This window comes from Mauremys reevesii, linkage group 2 (assembly GCF_016161935.1).
Source record: "Mauremys reevesii isolate NIE-2019 linkage group 2, ASM1616193v1, whole genome shotgun sequence".
NCBI lineage: Eukaryota > Metazoa > Chordata > Testudines > Geoemydidae > Mauremys > Mauremys reevesii.
In genome coordinates, this window is record NC_052624.1 from 69184827 (window position 1) to 69202984 (window position 18158).

Sequence of the window (18158 nt, forward strand, 5' to 3'; positions counted from 1 at the left end):
CCATATGATGAAAATCTTAGTTGTAACATATATAGATGCAATTAAAAAAAGGATTTTATTGCACATTAATGATCAATTGATGTACATATAAATTATTGTAATTTTATGTTACCGTTTGACTACACTGAAAAAGAAAGAAAAGTACTTCTACACACAAATCAAAAGAGAATATATTGTTTCTCAAATGACCATTAAGCTCAAATGCAAAAATGAACTACCATCTGTGGAATGCTGATAACATTTTGTGCTGCAATTAATTATGGATGGTCTAAAGCACGGAAAAGTCAAAGCATAGGTAATTTAAAGTCAAGAATGTTGGCGTTTGATCAAATATGGCTAGTTTGGGTCATTATACTGAATTTTCCAAGAATGTAATCAAGAAGCTATATAATTGTTCATCCATAATCTGTAATTCTCTGACAAGTAATGATAGCATCTATGAAACAGTGTGCCATTTGCTCTGTTGGTGCAAGGCTATATCTAAAGCTTTTACTTTGAAAATAACATTTAAAAACGCAGCCACCTAATGTGGGATTTTCAAAGCTGCCTAGGGGGTTGAGATGCCCAATCCCATTAAAATTAATGAGAATTGGGCATCCATGTCCCTTAGCTCGATGTAAATCTCTCACCCTTAATGTATAAATTACCAAGCAATTATACAGAAAGACTCACATCTTATTCCAAGCATACAGCTCTGGTTTCCCCTATCTAAAATATGTGACTCAATGAGGTCATATGAACCAGAAATGCCTAAAAGATTCAGACTTCAAAATCATCAGCTGTATGTTGATCTGTACCAACATATGGACTTGTGAAGGAAGAGAAATATGTAGCAGTGATCTCTACAAGCCTGGACACAGCATGCAGTCCATTAATGCTGATCTGCCTTAAATGACTGAAAGAGTACTTAGACATTATATGTTAAAATCACAGCACGCTTCATGGTACAACAAAGTATGATGAAACAAAGTATTGCTAATTTATATAACCATGTACTGCACTGTACTGTCTTTTGGGAATTAGAATATTAAAGAGTTTTTTCTATTTGTAGGTGTATTCACAGTCTATAATATTTTGACAAATGTTATACTTGAATTGTACAATAAACTGCTCTGAATCCAATAGTAGATTTCAGTTAGTATAAAATACTATTATGAATTTAAGATATATTAAACATTCGTATCATCATTACACATATTGGGATTGCTATAAATTCAATTTATGTTCTTTAGTTAAGAGAAAGATTACATAAAAAAGCTGCTATGCTGCTCAAATGCTAAAAAATAGAGGAGTTGTATATAACTACTTGTAAGACATCATGAAAAAATTAATATGCTTTCTTCTGGGTTTCTTATGAGAGGAAAATTTAGTATGATGGATCTTTGAACAATAGATTATATACTCTAATGTAAACAAATGAATGGTTACTAAAAAGTCCAATGTTAATTATACCAATGTCACTAAGAACAGAAATAATCCAATGATTCCAAATTTGAGGACTCTTTCATAAACTATCAACCCTATCCACTATTGATATAAGTGGGAAACAGATGCTTGTACTAAAAATGAAGTCACAGAGAAATGAGAAGGAGATAAAATGAGAGCAGCAACAAGAAGAAATTGGCTGTCCTTTTCTAATGGGAGCCCTTTTCCAGGCCAGGTCCTGGAGATGAATCACAAATGTAGCTCTGCATATATCTGGAATACACATGGATTTGACTATTTTCAGCCATAATATAAATGTATTAGACAAGGAGAGCTCACTCAGGGAATTTGAGAAAGGAGTAGTCAATCAGCATTATAAACATACCAGGGCAAACAACACAATGTCTATATTTCATTTTCTGAAATTTTCAAATGAACTTACTGTGATAGTGGTTGCACACCTTGTGACACGTTCTCGGGGCTCCCAAAACTATGGGTGACATGATTACCTCTCTGCCTTAGGAAAAAAACACCTGTACATATATCTCACAATGCTTACGGTGATCAGTATGATACAAGCTCTCATTTGATACTTTTTACAACATTCTTCACCAATGAATACTACAACAACAATGTGTTAAGTGTAGTGAGTACATCAGGCCTGATCAGATTTGTTGTTTCACATCAATAAAACCTTTTGCCAGCTGGCATTGAAGGGCCCTTAGGGTTATACATCTATTATATTTGCTGTCCATGAACTTTCATCTGACTAAGTTTCTCTCACACAAACAGTTGTGGATGGTGAGTTTTAAGTTTGCATTCTTTGCAAGCTTGCAATTCAAACTAGAAAGAGGATTCTGCAATCCACACAGACAAAGACTTGGCTGCAGACTTTACAGGTAGAACTCTACACTGCTAATTACTTTGTGTGACTGTGATGAGAAACAGTTGAAATTTATAGTCTGCAACTAATCAATAGTCTAATTTTACTAGGAATGATGTTTTGGCCAACGTGTATATGTCTTAAAATGAAGAGGATTTACAATTTTTCAGTAATTCCTTAACCCTGTGCATCTCTTGCCAACTTCTCCTAAACTGTTTCCTCTCCCTCAGAAATTCATAGGCCATCCATTCTTATTAGAAAGGTTATGTTTATCCAATAAGAAACAGTACCAGCAGATATATGACCAAAAATAGCTAACCAACTTAGCTCAAATTTTGATATTTCAGCATCAAATACTGAAAGACAGTCCACGGTTGAATAAAAATACTCAAATTTGTCAAGGAAATTTGAACAACAAATCTGAGGAAACTGCAGTTTGGTCACAGACATTTTGTGAGCCAAAAAAGAAGCTAAACTCAGAAAATAAATTATGAATTGTTTGTTCAGCTTGAATTGTTACTTAATTATTGTCACTCTCTCCTTCACATACTATATAAATCAGAGGGACAACTGGATAATTTGAGAAGTTAACTAGTTTCACTTCTAGAAAAATGATTTATTGAACTGGATGCAAGGTTACCCATTGCAACAGCGCCACCTGACATACTGGATGTTGAGAACTCCATTTCTCAGCTCCCTACACCAAATTCAGCCTTAGTGTAATTGGATGAAATTACAATGAAGTCAGTGGAGCTGCACCTGCTTACATCAGATCTGAATTCAGTTTCTAATTTCTAAGACCTTTCAGCATGGAAAATATCTTCCAAGCTAGGTGTGCAGATTGCCTGGATAGGTCTGACCCACAGGGAAATAATTAGAAAAGATCAAGTTATCCAAAGACAATGGAGCCTAAATATGGCACAAAGAGAAAACCAGGTAAGGCCAGAATCTACAGTTTCACATTTTCCTTGTATTTCAGCAGAAAGATGCAAAGAAGCAATTTGAAAGTTCAGGCAAAAGACACTTAGCAGTTTGATCAATCAGATTCTCATCAATAATGTTTCTTACTGTAATGCAATATGAATCACATGTCTGTGTGATGGCAATAGTGCATGTTCCAAGGCTTCTTTTCATAACTGAAAACTAGTGCAGATCCGAATCTCAATAAACCCATGGAATTTAGGCTAAGGAATATGCTAGGAGAGTGCTGGGTAAATCTTTTAGGCACAATATATAAAAATGAAACAGATAGTTGCTGGAATACAGCTGTTGTGGCACTTCTGTCATCTCGTCTCTACTTTTTGACATCTCTTCTTCCTGATATCACTTTCTCTTCCTCTAAGTTTTCCCCCAGTCACCTCCTCTTTCCAAGTTCCTCATATTCCCCTTACTCTTTCAGCCTACCTCCTTGTCTCCCATCCAATACATCAGCACTTCGTTGCACCAGATGCTGAACGGGCTCACCTACGTCACATTTAAGAATTGTGCAAGCTGGATTGAAATTGGGTGCCATTTCAGGCCCAACTGCCATCTGTTCATCATCAATGTCCTGTTATACAAGGATTTTCTCAGTTTTCCAATAAATCCGTTTATTAAAGGGTTATACAAGTCTGCTAATAATTGACAGATATAATTCAGCAAAAAATTGTAGCTTCCTTTAACCCTTCATATGATGTATAATCCCAATTTCCCTAAACTTTCTCACGCATAGTGTCAGCTTTTTGCTTCAGATTCTCACCTATTATTTTTTCTAATATTTTCCCATCAGCACCCTAAAGCTTAAAAGAATGTGTATCAACCTGTTGCCCTATATACATGAGAAGATAATGTATTATGCCACAGCTCTGTGAGCAGCAAAGCATCTTCAGATCATACCTGTTGTGATAGAAAAAAGGTCTATACACACACACACACACACACACACCATGGTTTATAGAATACTTTTTCTGCTCTCCTAAATAAACTTTTGTTCCGCTTTTAGAGAAGTGTTCTGAATGTTGTACTTTAATAGGAATTTTGAGGATCTGGGCCTAAGTCCCCAAGGCATTTAGGCATTGAGATTCAATTGAAATCAATGGAAGATATGTGTTTAAATACCCTGGAGGATCTGGCCTAACTGTATAACATCCAGAAACAACATAGAAACTGTTGATCTCTGTGGGTGGAAGCTCTGTCAGTGACTGTCATATTTTCAATGGCCTATTTTGCTGTATTGATATCAGATGCTGGACACAACCACGAGTTATGTGTGGCCTACAACGTATGGAGACAGAGGAAGATGAAGCAACACTCAAATTCTCTGATGGGTAGAACAAAGAATCTGACCCTATGCCTTCAGGACTTGATTTATAAGAACATATTTATGCTGATAAAAATATGCATTTTTGTCACCTCTCAAACATTCCACAGATTCAGCAGAGGGAAGGAATCTTAAGTTCTTGTTTCCGTACCAGTGTAAATTTAGCATCACCAAAGTTCCAATACGTTGAGAGCAGGGCATCTTCCTTTCAAATTGTTGTGACTGCCAGTACATCCATGCATAGCTCTTTGCTGCTCCAAAGAATCACTCATTTACTGCAACTAGCTGAAGCCTCCCATTGATTTTAAAGGTTATTCAGATAGGTTGAGATATTAGTGACCTTCACAGAATGAGCAAAATGTCCCCAGATCTTGCTTTCCACCCTCAGTATGCAGTGCCATCATTTGTTCAAGATTTTAAGCTGTGTGCCCTGTATGGTAAGATGCATAGTCACCATTATTTATTGCACTAAGACATGTTGACACCATTGCCTGACAAAATACTTTAGGGAGAAGCAACGTAACAAATTGCTGCTTCAGCTCCTGCATCAGGTTGTATATTATGTGGTCTTTTTCATAATCTTTATTGCATGGCACTGCAGGTTTCCTGATGTAGGTGTTGCACAGGGTAAGCAGAACCAGTGAACTGAAATCTTGACCAGTGTGCTATGACTGACATGTAATCCACCATTTAACCACTCTTGTACATGATGCATTAGTGGTGATGTGAACATGACCCCTTCTCAGCTTACTTGAGATCATGCATTAATCTTCTGTGTACCGCTTCATAAAGTTGTAGAAAAAAACTATTTCCAAATGACCATGTGAGGAGGAACTAGTAATGGAGGTTACTCAAAATCACGGACCGTATAATAAATTAGTGAAACCATATGGAATAGCAACACATTCAGATCAGTGATGTGAATCTCAGTGTACATGCTTTTTATGGCCACCATTCTCAGAATACATATATGTGGTGCACAAGACTCTCTTTACCTTTCATAAAATATTTGTATACAGAAGAGTTCTATGAAGCCCGCGTGGGATGGAGGGCAACTGAAAAGAAAATTCATATAATCCTGCAGATGAGTCCAAATAGTCCTGCTTTTGCCAGGAAATGTCAGTCACTTGGCTACCCAAAATCTTTGTACTGTTTTTCTTTTGCTACTGCAGATGATGTTTTCTATATGAATTGTGTTTAAATAAGAAGTTTCAGTTATGCTCTCAGTCACGCCAATAGAAATCCAGAGTGCAGAATTGGGCTCCAAATGTCCACAGGTGATCCTTCTTTTGGCTGATACATTTTAGGAGTGACAGAAGAGCAAGCTTGGTGAGTTTTTGTTTGCATCATATCTCTAAATGTCAACAGTTGGCTAGGGTTTGTAATATTTCGTGAAAATAATTCTATCATTATATTTGTGGGTTTTTTCAGTTGATCTTCATGTATTTCCTGCTGCCTAGGTTTCTGGTTTGTTCGCATCATGGCAGCATCCCTCGAAACAGATTCTTCCTCCACAGAGGTACTTTAAAAATCAGATCTTTCAATCAGCATTTTCTCTTCTTCTTCCTTCTCCTTTCCAAGACTCCATGACCAATCCCTATTTTCACACTAATTTGATATTATCATAACAACATGGTCCTCATTATTGCAAACAGTTATACACACATAACTTCAGTTCTGTGAGTAGCATGGCTGAACTCATTGGTACTTCTCACAAGAGTAAACTTACACAAATACTTAGGGGGTTGCGGGTTTGGAGCCATGGATAGGACTTTGGCATATCAGGATAACGTAATTAAAATTAAATCACTGGAATGGCCCCAGTGGCAAAGATAGTACAGAATGCTCAAACAACCACCAAATGCATATTGTTCACATAGGATATATACCTAATTTATGGAATGTCTCCAGCAAGTTATAAATGAGATCTGAAAGTGAAAGGAACTTCTCCCCAGGCCTGTGCTTCCCAGTGCAGTTGTCTTTCTTGTATGCAGATATAATCACAGATTCAAAATACTGAGTTCAGATATACGGCAGATCATAAAACCTGTCAGGGACCTGACTGAAAGCCCCATAAAGTCAATGGAAAGAATCACACCGATTTTGATGTGCTTTGGATCATCCGCCGAACAAATGTCTGCCTCAGACAAACAAAACAAAACAATGCAGGCAAAACTTTTTAACAATTAAAAGTTACAACTTTAAAATATTTCACTTTTGTCTTCCTCCCTTGTCTATTAGAAATCTGTCATGATCATTTATAAAGCAGTAAGTCAGTCCTTCGCACAAAACTTACTCTCAACATATCAACAGAATATCCAGTTCACTAACAAGTAAGAGAAACCCAACATTTAAAACTATGGTTAAGTTTTAGTTTAGTTTTGAATTTTTTGTATCTATGTTTCAGTACTCCCCTTCCTTCCCCGCACTGTTCCACAATTATTAATGCTTTTAGTGTCACTAAAAAATTGGCTACATTCAGTATTAGAAAAATCTCATGATGCAACAGGAAGCCCTTTATAGGCACCCCTTGTGCCAAGTTCGGACATATGACAAGTCTGAAAAAATCCACCTTCATTTTTGAACCACAATTATAACATGAATTTCCACATAACACACATACTGCCTTTACCATATGTCTTCCAGCAAAGACCTTACAAAAATAATTAAATGTGTGTTTATATGATACTTATATTTTTGTTGTATCTCTTTCAATTGTTTGTGCATTTCTATTTACAACACCAAAGCCACTGACACAGGAGAATTTGTTCCAGATGAGCAGCTCTCAGCAGCAACACCAGAATATTATACATTATTTGCTCATCATGCATTATTTTTTCCTGTAAGATTTTGTGTATGCATCTCATGAGTTGCATACAGTACGCATGTTGCAGAGAAATATAAGAGCAATTATTTCTTGTGAACAACTAAAACTATCTTCTTTAAACTTACATCCTTCCTTTGAAATTTCCAATACAGTAGCCTATATTTAGAATGCCAGGTTAATTGAATCTCATTGACTTCACCTGATACTTGCATGGGCTTTGTTTGCAAGTAAAAAACCTAGTCCCCAAGCAATAATTTAAATAATATTATTTCAGTATGAAGACTCAGTTTAGCAAAATAATTGGCATCAATAACACTTACCTGTTTATGTGGAGTGGAGGTTATATAGCTATTACCCAGCTCAAAATCATGCACTTTAAATAATAATGCAATGCTTGAAATTTATGACAGTATGTCTTTTACCAACAATGCTTTTATCAGAGACTTCAAGACACAATTAGTGCAATTTGCTGCATTGCTTGTAGTTAAAACAAATGTGCCATAGGTAATTATGTAGAGAGAGACATTGCATACAAACTACAAGATTTAGAGCAGTTTGTATTTAATAGTTCATTTGACATAAATATTACCTGAGTCATATGTATGCATTCTAGCCTAAAAGAATGGCAAGCCTCTTTTCATAAAAGAGAAGTCAGTTACATGACTATTTTACTCTCACAAGTGTGTTGAAAAGAACAAAATCAATATTACACAGAAAGATGGATCAAGCATGAATCAATGTGGCAAGCACATAGCGAAACAGACATGGAGTTAAACAAGAAAAATAAAAAAAAAACAACAAAGATTATCGCTTAACCTGTTTTGTCAGAGCTGGTATTGATGGTATTGGTAGTGATGGAAGTGAAGGTAGTCTTTGCGCTGTCCTTGGTAGTAACAGATTTCTGCTTATTTTTCATGGCTTCCAGTGCTTTGAGCTTCTTGGCATGTTTAGTGCCTTTGTAGTGGGCCGCAGCCTGGCTCTACAAAGGAGAACAAAATGAACCATGCAATCAGGCTCATTTCTAAACTGGCATTCTCTGTATTAGTACAAATACAGACTACCTTTCAATAATGGGTACCATTCACAATACATAGCCAGTGACCAAATTCTGTGCAGAATGATGCTTAGGAAACAATGAAAATCATATTCAAACAACCCCAATATGATAAATATTATGTAATACTGTATTACTTTCAGATCAGTATAATAGAGCTTTACTTTACCACATGTAAAATATATCCGCTTTCTCAGTTTTGCTATCAAGAGCTTTTTTCTATCACATAAAGATTCAAAGTCTCAAGGAGCAGGGAGGAAGATATGTTTTTCTTTTGACAAGTCTAGAGTTTATACACTTTTTATTACAAACCTTGCCACAGGTTTTTATAGGAGATGGTTTACATCTAACTTTGGAAGCAGGAACTTTTCAAATGGAAAGCAAGGACTCATTGTCCAGAAAACCCCATCACCTAAGAACTAACTGAATACAACACAGACGTGCAAATGTCTGGGTTTTTTAAAAATTAGATCACTTCAGTCTACCTGCTACAAAGGTAGCCTGTAAAATTCAAGGTGAGAGGAACTTTTCAGTGTATGACCCTCCAACCAAGCCTAGTGTGTTGTCAGATGTGTTTTGTCTACTTGATGTTAGATCACGGCCAAATTTGTATATGTACTACAGGGATTTTCACACTACTCTAAAGAACCTTGAATCCCTATCATTTTAAGAGCTCATTGTGAGAACTCTTGTCTTCATTTATGCTACAGATTTTGGAGGGTATTTAAGTATAAAATGTATCTTATTAAAAACATGGTGGAGCTCTGTGGATATTCTTCCTGAATAGTTTCTCTGGTTATTTACAGCTCTTCTGCATAACAGGAACCAATCCTGCAGTTCATAAATGAATGGGATGCCTCAAGCTTTCTGCTACTGAATTTCAACTCTGATTGGTAGCAAGTCATTTTTTTTGCTTACGGACAAGACCACTATTTCTTCAGGAAAGACCTCAAACTTTAGTTATTTTAGATTCAAGAGCTAAGTATGTTCTATTGTAGAATTGCAACTTGTAGTGAAAACAGCGGGAATTCATTATGTATGGAACTGAAAGGATCAAAGCCATAACATGACTTAGTTATTCAATGTAAACCAATACTGCAGAGGTGGGAGGTTGCTGCATTATCTAGGATCTCTTTTGAACATTATCTTGTGGCAAATTTTCTGGGGTGATGCCAGGAAATGCTAAGCTAATATTTATATTATACTGAGGTTTATTTATAGTTCTCAGCACTGATGAAAAGTCATGATTCCTGCCTGGATGCCTGAGATCTGGGGTGTGGGGGAAGTGTAGGAGAGAGAGATTTAATCAACTCCAGCAAAAAACTGTTAGCTCTATTTTTACATGCATCATTCAGTTTGGTTGAAACATTCATTTCTCTATCCCTTAAATGATTAAAGTGCTATAGTAGGTACCCTTATTGAAAGAACACTGGACAGTGAAGTTATTAATCAGAAACAACTTTAACAGAAATAGCACAATCATGCATCTTTTACAGTTCCCAACACATAACATTGAGACATACTGTAAGCCAGATATGAACAGTTAAGTGATGTTAATTACTGTTAAATTGAAGGACCAATGTTGGGTTAGGATGACCGCATTAAAATGGCACAATACTGTTTGTACATCCTTATACCACTGTTGAATCATGTCTCTGTCTATGGTTTATAGCTAAGTATGATTATCTACTCCAAAAGTGGGTTTTTTTTAATGCATTCGAGTTTATTTAGCTCAATCAGGCCCTGGCACTGATATACTTACTTACATTGACTAGTACCTTACTTCTCGAATGTGGGTAAATGTATCAGAATTTGGTCATACACAGTTGATTATTAATATGGTATTAGTCTGACACACTCTCTTGAGCTTCTTCAGAGAACTAAATTTGTATTTTTTGTGCACCCATCATTCCCCTTGACTTCTACATTCCTTGGTACAGCTCCACAAACTTGACTTCAAGGAGAGTTTTGAGTATACACGTGATGCACAATGAGGCCCTTCATGGGACTCTGTGACCTTTACAGAGTTCTGAAATATAGAAACAGAATTGCTCCAAGTAGAAACACATTGCTTCAATTTACAAGTAAAAAATGGCTGCTATGGAGAACTATTCATTACTCACTTCCTACAGAGGGCTGCCAGTTTACCATAGTCTACTTACAGAAGATTTTTATGCCTTTTTTTTTAATTTCAGAATGTAAATTTCAATTCTTTGTGGGGATACAAAGGCAACTGAGGTTCTTTCAAGATAATCACAGCTGGCAGGTTAATGGTAGTTCTATGTGGGATGGGATAGTTTGCTCCATAAGCATTTAACCAGCCCCAAATGAGCTTACACTCTGAACTGGAACCCTACAAAAATCTGTATTTATCTTCCACAGCAGGAGGAAACCAGTGGGGGAAATAATGGAAAATGATTCATAAATATTCTATCCAGCGTGGCAATAGAAAATGTGATAGCAGCACCTGACTAAATCATTTCTTAGAGAATGAAAGAGAACTAAATAAGTGTCATTACTAGAATGCCATTACTACTTAAAGCTTAAGTCAAAAAAATCAGATAGATTGTAAGATACAATTATTCCAGAATGTCATGCAGAATTTAAAAAAAAAAGTGGGAAGGAGGGGAAGGCATATGTCAGATTTTTTGTGGAAACCATGATGCAGAACTATGTGAGAACAGTGAATAACTGACTACACCATTATATGGGGTAGGGGCAGGGGCGGCTCTACCTTTTTGGCCGCCCCAAGCAGTCATGCACGGCAGGAGCCCCGGAGCCGCGGGAGCAGCGGACCTCCCGCGGGCATGACTGCAGAGGGACCGCTGGTCCCGCGTGGCTCGGCTGGACCTCCCGCGGCTGCAGACGGTTCGCGGGTCCGGCGGCTCCGCTTGAGCTGCCGCAGTCATGCCTGTGGGAGGTCCAGCCGAGCCGTGGGACGAGTGCCCCCTCCGCAGTCATGCCTGCGGCAGGTCCAGTCGTCCCGGGGCTCCGGTGGACCTCCCGCAGGCATGACTGCGGCAGGTCCGCCGGCCCAGCCTGCCCCCCCCCCCCCGGCGGCAGGGGACGGGCCGCTCCTCGGCTCGCAGCGGCAGGATGAGCTGGGGCCCCAGCCTTTTGCCGCCCCCTAGATTTTGCCGCCCTAGGCACCAGCTTGTTTTGCTGGTGCCTAGAGCCGCCCCTGGGTAGGGGAATCCTCCTGTGACACTCTTGAAGATAACAGTGGCAGAAAAGAAAAGTGAACTGGAAAAGAGCTGGCTAGAGGAGTACAAGTATGAGATTCACTGGCTGAAATCCTGGACATACTGAACTCAGTGGAAATTCTGCCATTGACTTCAGTGGAGGTAGGCTTGCACCACAGTGTATTTAAAAAGGACTTTTGCCTGTTTTAATTGCCAGTTACTGGGGAGGTCCATTGTCCTTGGGAAATTATATTGTTCTAATTTTACCTAAACCAGTAGTTCTATCAGATTAAATTGATTAAAGGTAATAGTATGGGAAGAAGCTCCTCCTTTACTACAGTATATTTTGTAATTTACTCCTCGTCCCCTTCCAAAAAACCAACGACCTGTTGTTTAAAATTGAAGGCTGTTTCTCACCATCAGTACAGCCTCTATAAACTATGTACATATAGTTTAATATTTCCTTCTTTACTCATGACTTCATAATTTGATAAACATCACCACTCTTGGCATTGTAAAGCTGTGCCACTGTCACAATGTGAAAGCAAACCAGCGATGCATATGAAATATTACCAATGTAAACTTACACTACGCTGTAAGAGAGTATGCATTATACAGCAGCAAACTGAAACGCTACAAATGGGAGATTTTTAGGTTATACCCAAAGCCAGATATCTATGGATCCTAAATTAAGCTTTGACGGCTCTGATCCTGCACATAACTAAGTGTGGGCAGGATCAATTCTAGGAGAATTTGTATCCAATTCAAGGCCAGATAAGCCATAAAATGCCAAATAATTTTTCACTAGCTATTTATAAAGAGCTCCTAGTAATCTCAGTAGTGTAGATCAACTTTAAAACCCTCAGCAAAACAAATAATTTGCCCTGGTTTTATTTATTTATTTTTATTCTAATCCTTAATAGTAAGGTGTCAAACCTGCTTATGTTGAATTTGTAGAATTTATACATGAATTAATAAAACTTCAGCATTAACTCAAATAAAATGACTTTTCACATTTCTATATGAACAATTACATATTTGGTTATATCGCTATTGCACTGCACCACAATTACCATAAAAGCATCACATTACCAAGCAAATGGCACTGAGTGAGCAATGGGAAACAGATGAAATATTTTAAACAAGCCAGACATCAGTATTTTCCTAGAATTACATTCATCATATCTACAATGCAGTCTTGAAGAGAACCCTGTGAACCTGAGAAGCTGTGTACATGAGTCAATCATATACCATCTCAGTTAAGTTCTTTAGGCTTGGATCCAACTAAGACCTAGGCGTGTGCTTAACTTTATGCCCTGTGAGCAGGCCCAGATTAAGTCATACATAGGCACTATAGCCCCAGGCCTATGGCCCTACTCCCGGGGTCATGACGATATCAAAATCTTAGCTTTAATTAAAAATAATGAAATAAAAGAACTCCCTTGCTGCTCTTTTCACTCAGCATCACTGCACTTGCCTTTGATGCTCTCCTCCCCCTTTTTCCCTGCCTTCCCCCCCTTCCCATCTACACCCCTCTCCCTTCCTTTTGTTTTTCCTTCTAGCTAAACCCTTCTTAACAAAACCCAACCCAAAGCTGAAAGATTTAAAAAAATCATGGAACTAACATTTGTAGTGAGCCCTTGGGTGCTCTGATATTACATACAATAAACAATAAGAAGAGTTGTCTACCTGAGTCTGCAGAAAGCCTAAAACAATACCTCTGTGAGAGGTGAAAACTGAAGCCCTGTTCACCCCTCTCAGGTGTTGACTCCAAGATGCACTGCTTTAGGGGACTTCAGGAACACCATCCCAACAGAGGGCTCTCTGTGTACCATAAGAGTGCAGAAGTCCTGGCCTATCAACCAAGCAGTTCCACACCAATTGCTGGAGTAGATACTGGGTCCCCTGCATTTCTAGGTTTTGGACAGGGAGGAAAAGGTTGCTTCTGCCACTCCTGGTGGGGAGAACAGACCCCTTTCCCTGCCTTTTTGGGAAGGAAGAGGGCCAGCGGCCCCAGTTACTCCCAGGTTACAAGTGTGATGGCAGACATCTTAGCCAACACATTTGAACTTGAATTGGGACCCTTCAAAGCTAAAAAGCACAAGTTGTTGGAGCTTGAGGTACAGCTCTCTAGCTCTCTAGCAGGGGCCATAACAAAGGATCATCATCTACATACTGGACACAGAGGGGAACCTGTAACACACTCACCAGTCTGTGACACAAAGAGGAAGGCTTGCATTGCACCATTGGAGTCAACTGCACTCTAAATGTAGGAATGCCATATTTCTGAACCCGCGCGAGAAATTCTGATCAAAATCAGACACCCTCTGTGGAAAAAGTTGCATGAGATTTAGTTGAGGGTTTTTTTAAAATGGTTTGGAACAACAGATAGTCTGGCTCTTTAGGCCTCATTACTGTCATAAGCTCTGTGCGGGTACAGGAACCTTAGTGCTCAGTGAAGTCAAGGTGAAGGGGAAAAAACAGATATAAAAAATATTTAAATGTTTCAAACTTCCATTGATAACTAGGGAATGGCTGAAATCAGCCCCAGAGCAGAGAACCCACACAAGGCCCTAAGCCTCCTACAGGCTCCCTGTGATTCAATGGGAACTGGATACGCAGATAGGCAATAAGCATGGAAGTCAAGGAGGGCTTTGCACATGCCCAAACAAGCATGTGACTGCAGAACCAAATACCTTATTACTGCTGGATCCTGTTCCCATCAAAATCCAAAGTAGTTTAGCCATTGACTTAATAAAGGTCAGATAGGGCTCCTAATGTAGCAATAGCTAAGAAAAAAAGATGATGGATAAATAATCTCTTGCATGGACCCTCTTGTAGTGGAGTGTATTTTCCCCAGTGAATAGTGTTTGGGGCTTTCATGGGGTGTAAAAACCCTGCACCAGAAAGAAAGGGGTTAAAGAGCTACTTTGGGTCTAGGCAACTCCACCATACCTGTAAAGCATGTGTGGACTGGAGGAGCTTAAAAGAGGAGAAGACCAGCTCAATAAGAGAACAAACTGGAGGTGAACTGACTTACTGTCCATACTCCTGGGGCCCTGCTGTAGCAACTTTATCAAACCGACAGAGAAGACATTAATGGCACTCAGAAGGTCAGAGACTTTACCTTTAAATTCAGTATGTCTTTACTTTATTTGTTGGGAAAGGGACAGGTACAAAATGATCCAGGAAGGCAACAGTATAGCACTTATGGGTGCATGCCTTACCACCCAGCCCTGGATTGAAACTTGGTGGACAGGGTGGGCCTGGGCTCCCCTACCCACACTTAAGTCTTTTCCTGATATTGGGAATCTAAATGAGAGAAGGCCCTAAAGACAGAAGGGTCAAGATTGTGAGACCTCTCACCCAACTCATAGGGATACCCTGTTGTTGGACTCTTTATATACCTCCAAAGAGGTAGACATATACATGTGACCAGGCTGGAGGGCTGAATCAGAAGAGGGCCAGAGTGCCACAGAGTCAGAGCAACTGTCAACACAGGACAGCAGGAAAGAAGAGAGCTTGCCTCAGTTACAATGGGGCACCTGTGGTGAGTGAACCCCTCTCTCAGAAGTGCTATTTTAATACTGCATTACAAGGATAATCTGTCAATATTCCAAAAATGCTGTGGGTTGGTTGGTTTTTATTTTGTTTGTTTCTAGTGCATATATTGACTTCAGTGGGACTACTTACAGGAGAAGATCCTCTGCTGGTGTAAATCAGTAAAGATCTACTGACTACAATGGAATCTTGCAAATTTACACCGGCTGAGGACCTGCCCAACAGTGTATAAAGTCAAGCATGAATGCAAGTTTTTGAAGGATTTGAGCCTGAATCGTCACATTTAATTTGGTATAATTTATTTTTTAAATGTGATGTATGCATTGTAAAATATTTTTATGTTCAACTAGAAGAGTACTCAATTCTACCACCTTACAACAGCATAAGGGTGCTTTTACACAGTATATTTGTTTGTAGCTGTGCTTAAAAATATGCACAAAGCCCCAGCCACAGAAATTATTGTAGAGCAACCTGATTTTTTTAAAAATTATTCTGTCATTTATTCATTCTGTAAAGCCAGTTTTTCTTCTAAATCTCTGTCACATCTCAACTTCTTGTGCTGTACAGGCCTCAACATCAGTGTGCTTGTAATTCAGAACCACAACTTTTAATTACTGCATGGCTCAAGTTGCATCTGTAGCACAGGCCCCCAAAGACATTTATGACACAGCAAGGCTCCTTGGCCAGGGATGTGTGAGTGGACTGATTAGGACAAATTGCCCTTTTTCCAGGGGTCAACTCTGTGACAGCAGACCAAGCATCAAAACTGAACTTTCAGCTGGAGAGAATAAATCTTCCCCATTGCTCTGGCAAATGGTGGGAGACGAGAAGAAATGCCTACAGCCAGTCATTCCAAGGTAAATTTGTGTCTCTTTCTTTGGAGTAACAAATCTCCCTTTTCCTCCCCTCCTACTCATCCTGCAGGAACTCTGACTCAAGCACTTGGGAGAAAGGCCTGTTCCAAGGCCAGAGGAGTCATTTGTATGAGCTCCTTCCCTCACCATGCAGCTCCATTGGTCCCAACTATGGAACTCTTCTGCCCCTTTGAGCACTAGATCAGACTGGTCACTATGGTGCAACAGTCTTTGAAAAACGCTACGGCCTCAGTGGTTTGAAGCATGACCTTGACATTTGGCAAGGAAGATGAGAAGATTGCTTTTCGCTGTCTCCTTGAAAATCCATCTGATTTGGCCAAATTACAAAAGGTCAAATATCACCATTGCCCATCTGTTTTTCACATAGTGGTTTGCTTTTGACTATATCAGAATGCATGTGTACAAGGGACTATAGTTCCAGTTGCACAGGCAACCTTCCATGGCAATTTCTAACATTTGAATGCTTGGCTTTGCCCCCTACATAACTTCCTTTTAACCCAGGTCTTTTTTTTTTTTTTTGCATGTAATTATATGTATAGGACCTTGGTATGTCACAGTTGACCATTTATTATTCCCCTTATTGATGTGTATATATATATAAGTCAAGTTTAAGCATGTTTGTAATCTTCCCAAGTCCCAGGGAGGACTTCATGTACTGACATTCAAGATAGCAGAAACTATATTTGTGTAAACTTATAACGTGATAGCATTAATCATAACACTTAGGGTATTAGCAAAATTTGTTTTTTTCTGTTTGGGTGAGGAAGGGGATTACTCTCTCCAAACCAGCATATTAGATGGAGATTAACATTAGCACATAAAAGTCTATAATCTAACCAGTAATACATTGACAAATTGGCAGACAGACAAGCATTGTCTATTTTTCTGCCCACATTAAATCTTTGTTAGAGTCAAAGCTTCAAGAGCAAATGAAATTAACTTGACGTTTCCACTCAGATGAACCAAGCCAGTAGTCTCAGAGTAGGGTAGACGGCTTCCCAAGAAGAGTATTTCATTTGTGCAATTTATGTGATAAATTAATACACATTTAATGTCTACAGTTAGGTAAAATATGAATATTGCTTTGAAATAATAGGCATATTCGGAACTGAGAACTTGAGCAACAGGATATATGCCATTATATATATATAAATAAAAAAACAACATTCTCTTCTGTAATTGTAATGACACCACACGTTTTGTTCATTATGTTAATAAATATCAATTGAATGATGTGCTATTAATGGCAGGCTTGGAAGATTTCAGTTGGAGCAGCTGACATACAATTAAACTACAAAACAGAAGAAAAACAGAAACTTTCACATTGTTGTGACATAAAACAAGTTGGTGGTTTACTTAATAACAGGCTTAATAACCTCAAAGTAATTCAGCTTCTAGATTGTTTGTTTCCATAGCATGTTTATTTAAATATACGATAAGTGCTGCTGATCTTAAGATAAATCCACAATAGCAATTGCTCCAGGATAAAGAGTAATTTTCTAGATAGTACTGAAAAGATCAGAATATAATTCCTGATCTCAGCTGCAAAGAGAATCACAGTCACTGAAATAAAGTGTGTGCCTTTTGAGTGTCAGTTTGCCACAAGTGGAGATCCTTGCCTCAGCAGTTCACAACTGCAGTTGCAGCAAACAATGTACAGGACTTACCTTTCCTGAGCCCCTCAGATCACTTGAAAACTTCACATTAACTGAGTACTAGACATTTGATTCTCGCTGGATTCCTCTTGTGAACTGAAACTAAAGGAAACTTGAGTGGGTGAGTTTAGTGTAGCTAATTTAAGTGTTTTCACCTGGTTTCTGTTGCTAGGGCAACCATTTCTTTTGTGCTTGAGTTCAAAACAATGGTCTCCCTGAATTCCAGATCTTATCTCCCTGATCCAGCTAGGGCATTAGACAAAAAGGTGGTGAGTGGGATCTAAAAATAACATGAGAAACTTAACATAAAAACAGGAAAGGCCAAAAAGTGTATATTTTAAATTGTGCTTTAATTTGTATTTGAAGAAGTCATTTGGAATTAAGGGCAAGTTAGTTC

The 18158-nt window shown here is 38.6% G+C and overlaps 1 protein-coding gene across 8 annotated transcripts in view; it reads right to left on the minus strand.

The window, feature by feature from the left end:
- The window catches only part of ZNF385D (zinc finger protein 385D), a 609937-nt gene that overhangs the window by 75612 nt on the left and 516167 nt on the right, over positions 1 to 18158 (minus strand). For all 8 annotated transcript variants that reach the window (XM_039525575.1, XM_039525573.1, XM_039525576.1 and 5 more), the window contains one exon: positions 8251 to 8413. In XM_039525575.1, coding sequence (XP_039381509.1) covers positions 8251 to 8413 — 163 coding nt within the window. The remainder of the gene's footprint in view (positions 1 to 8250; positions 8414 to 18158) is intronic.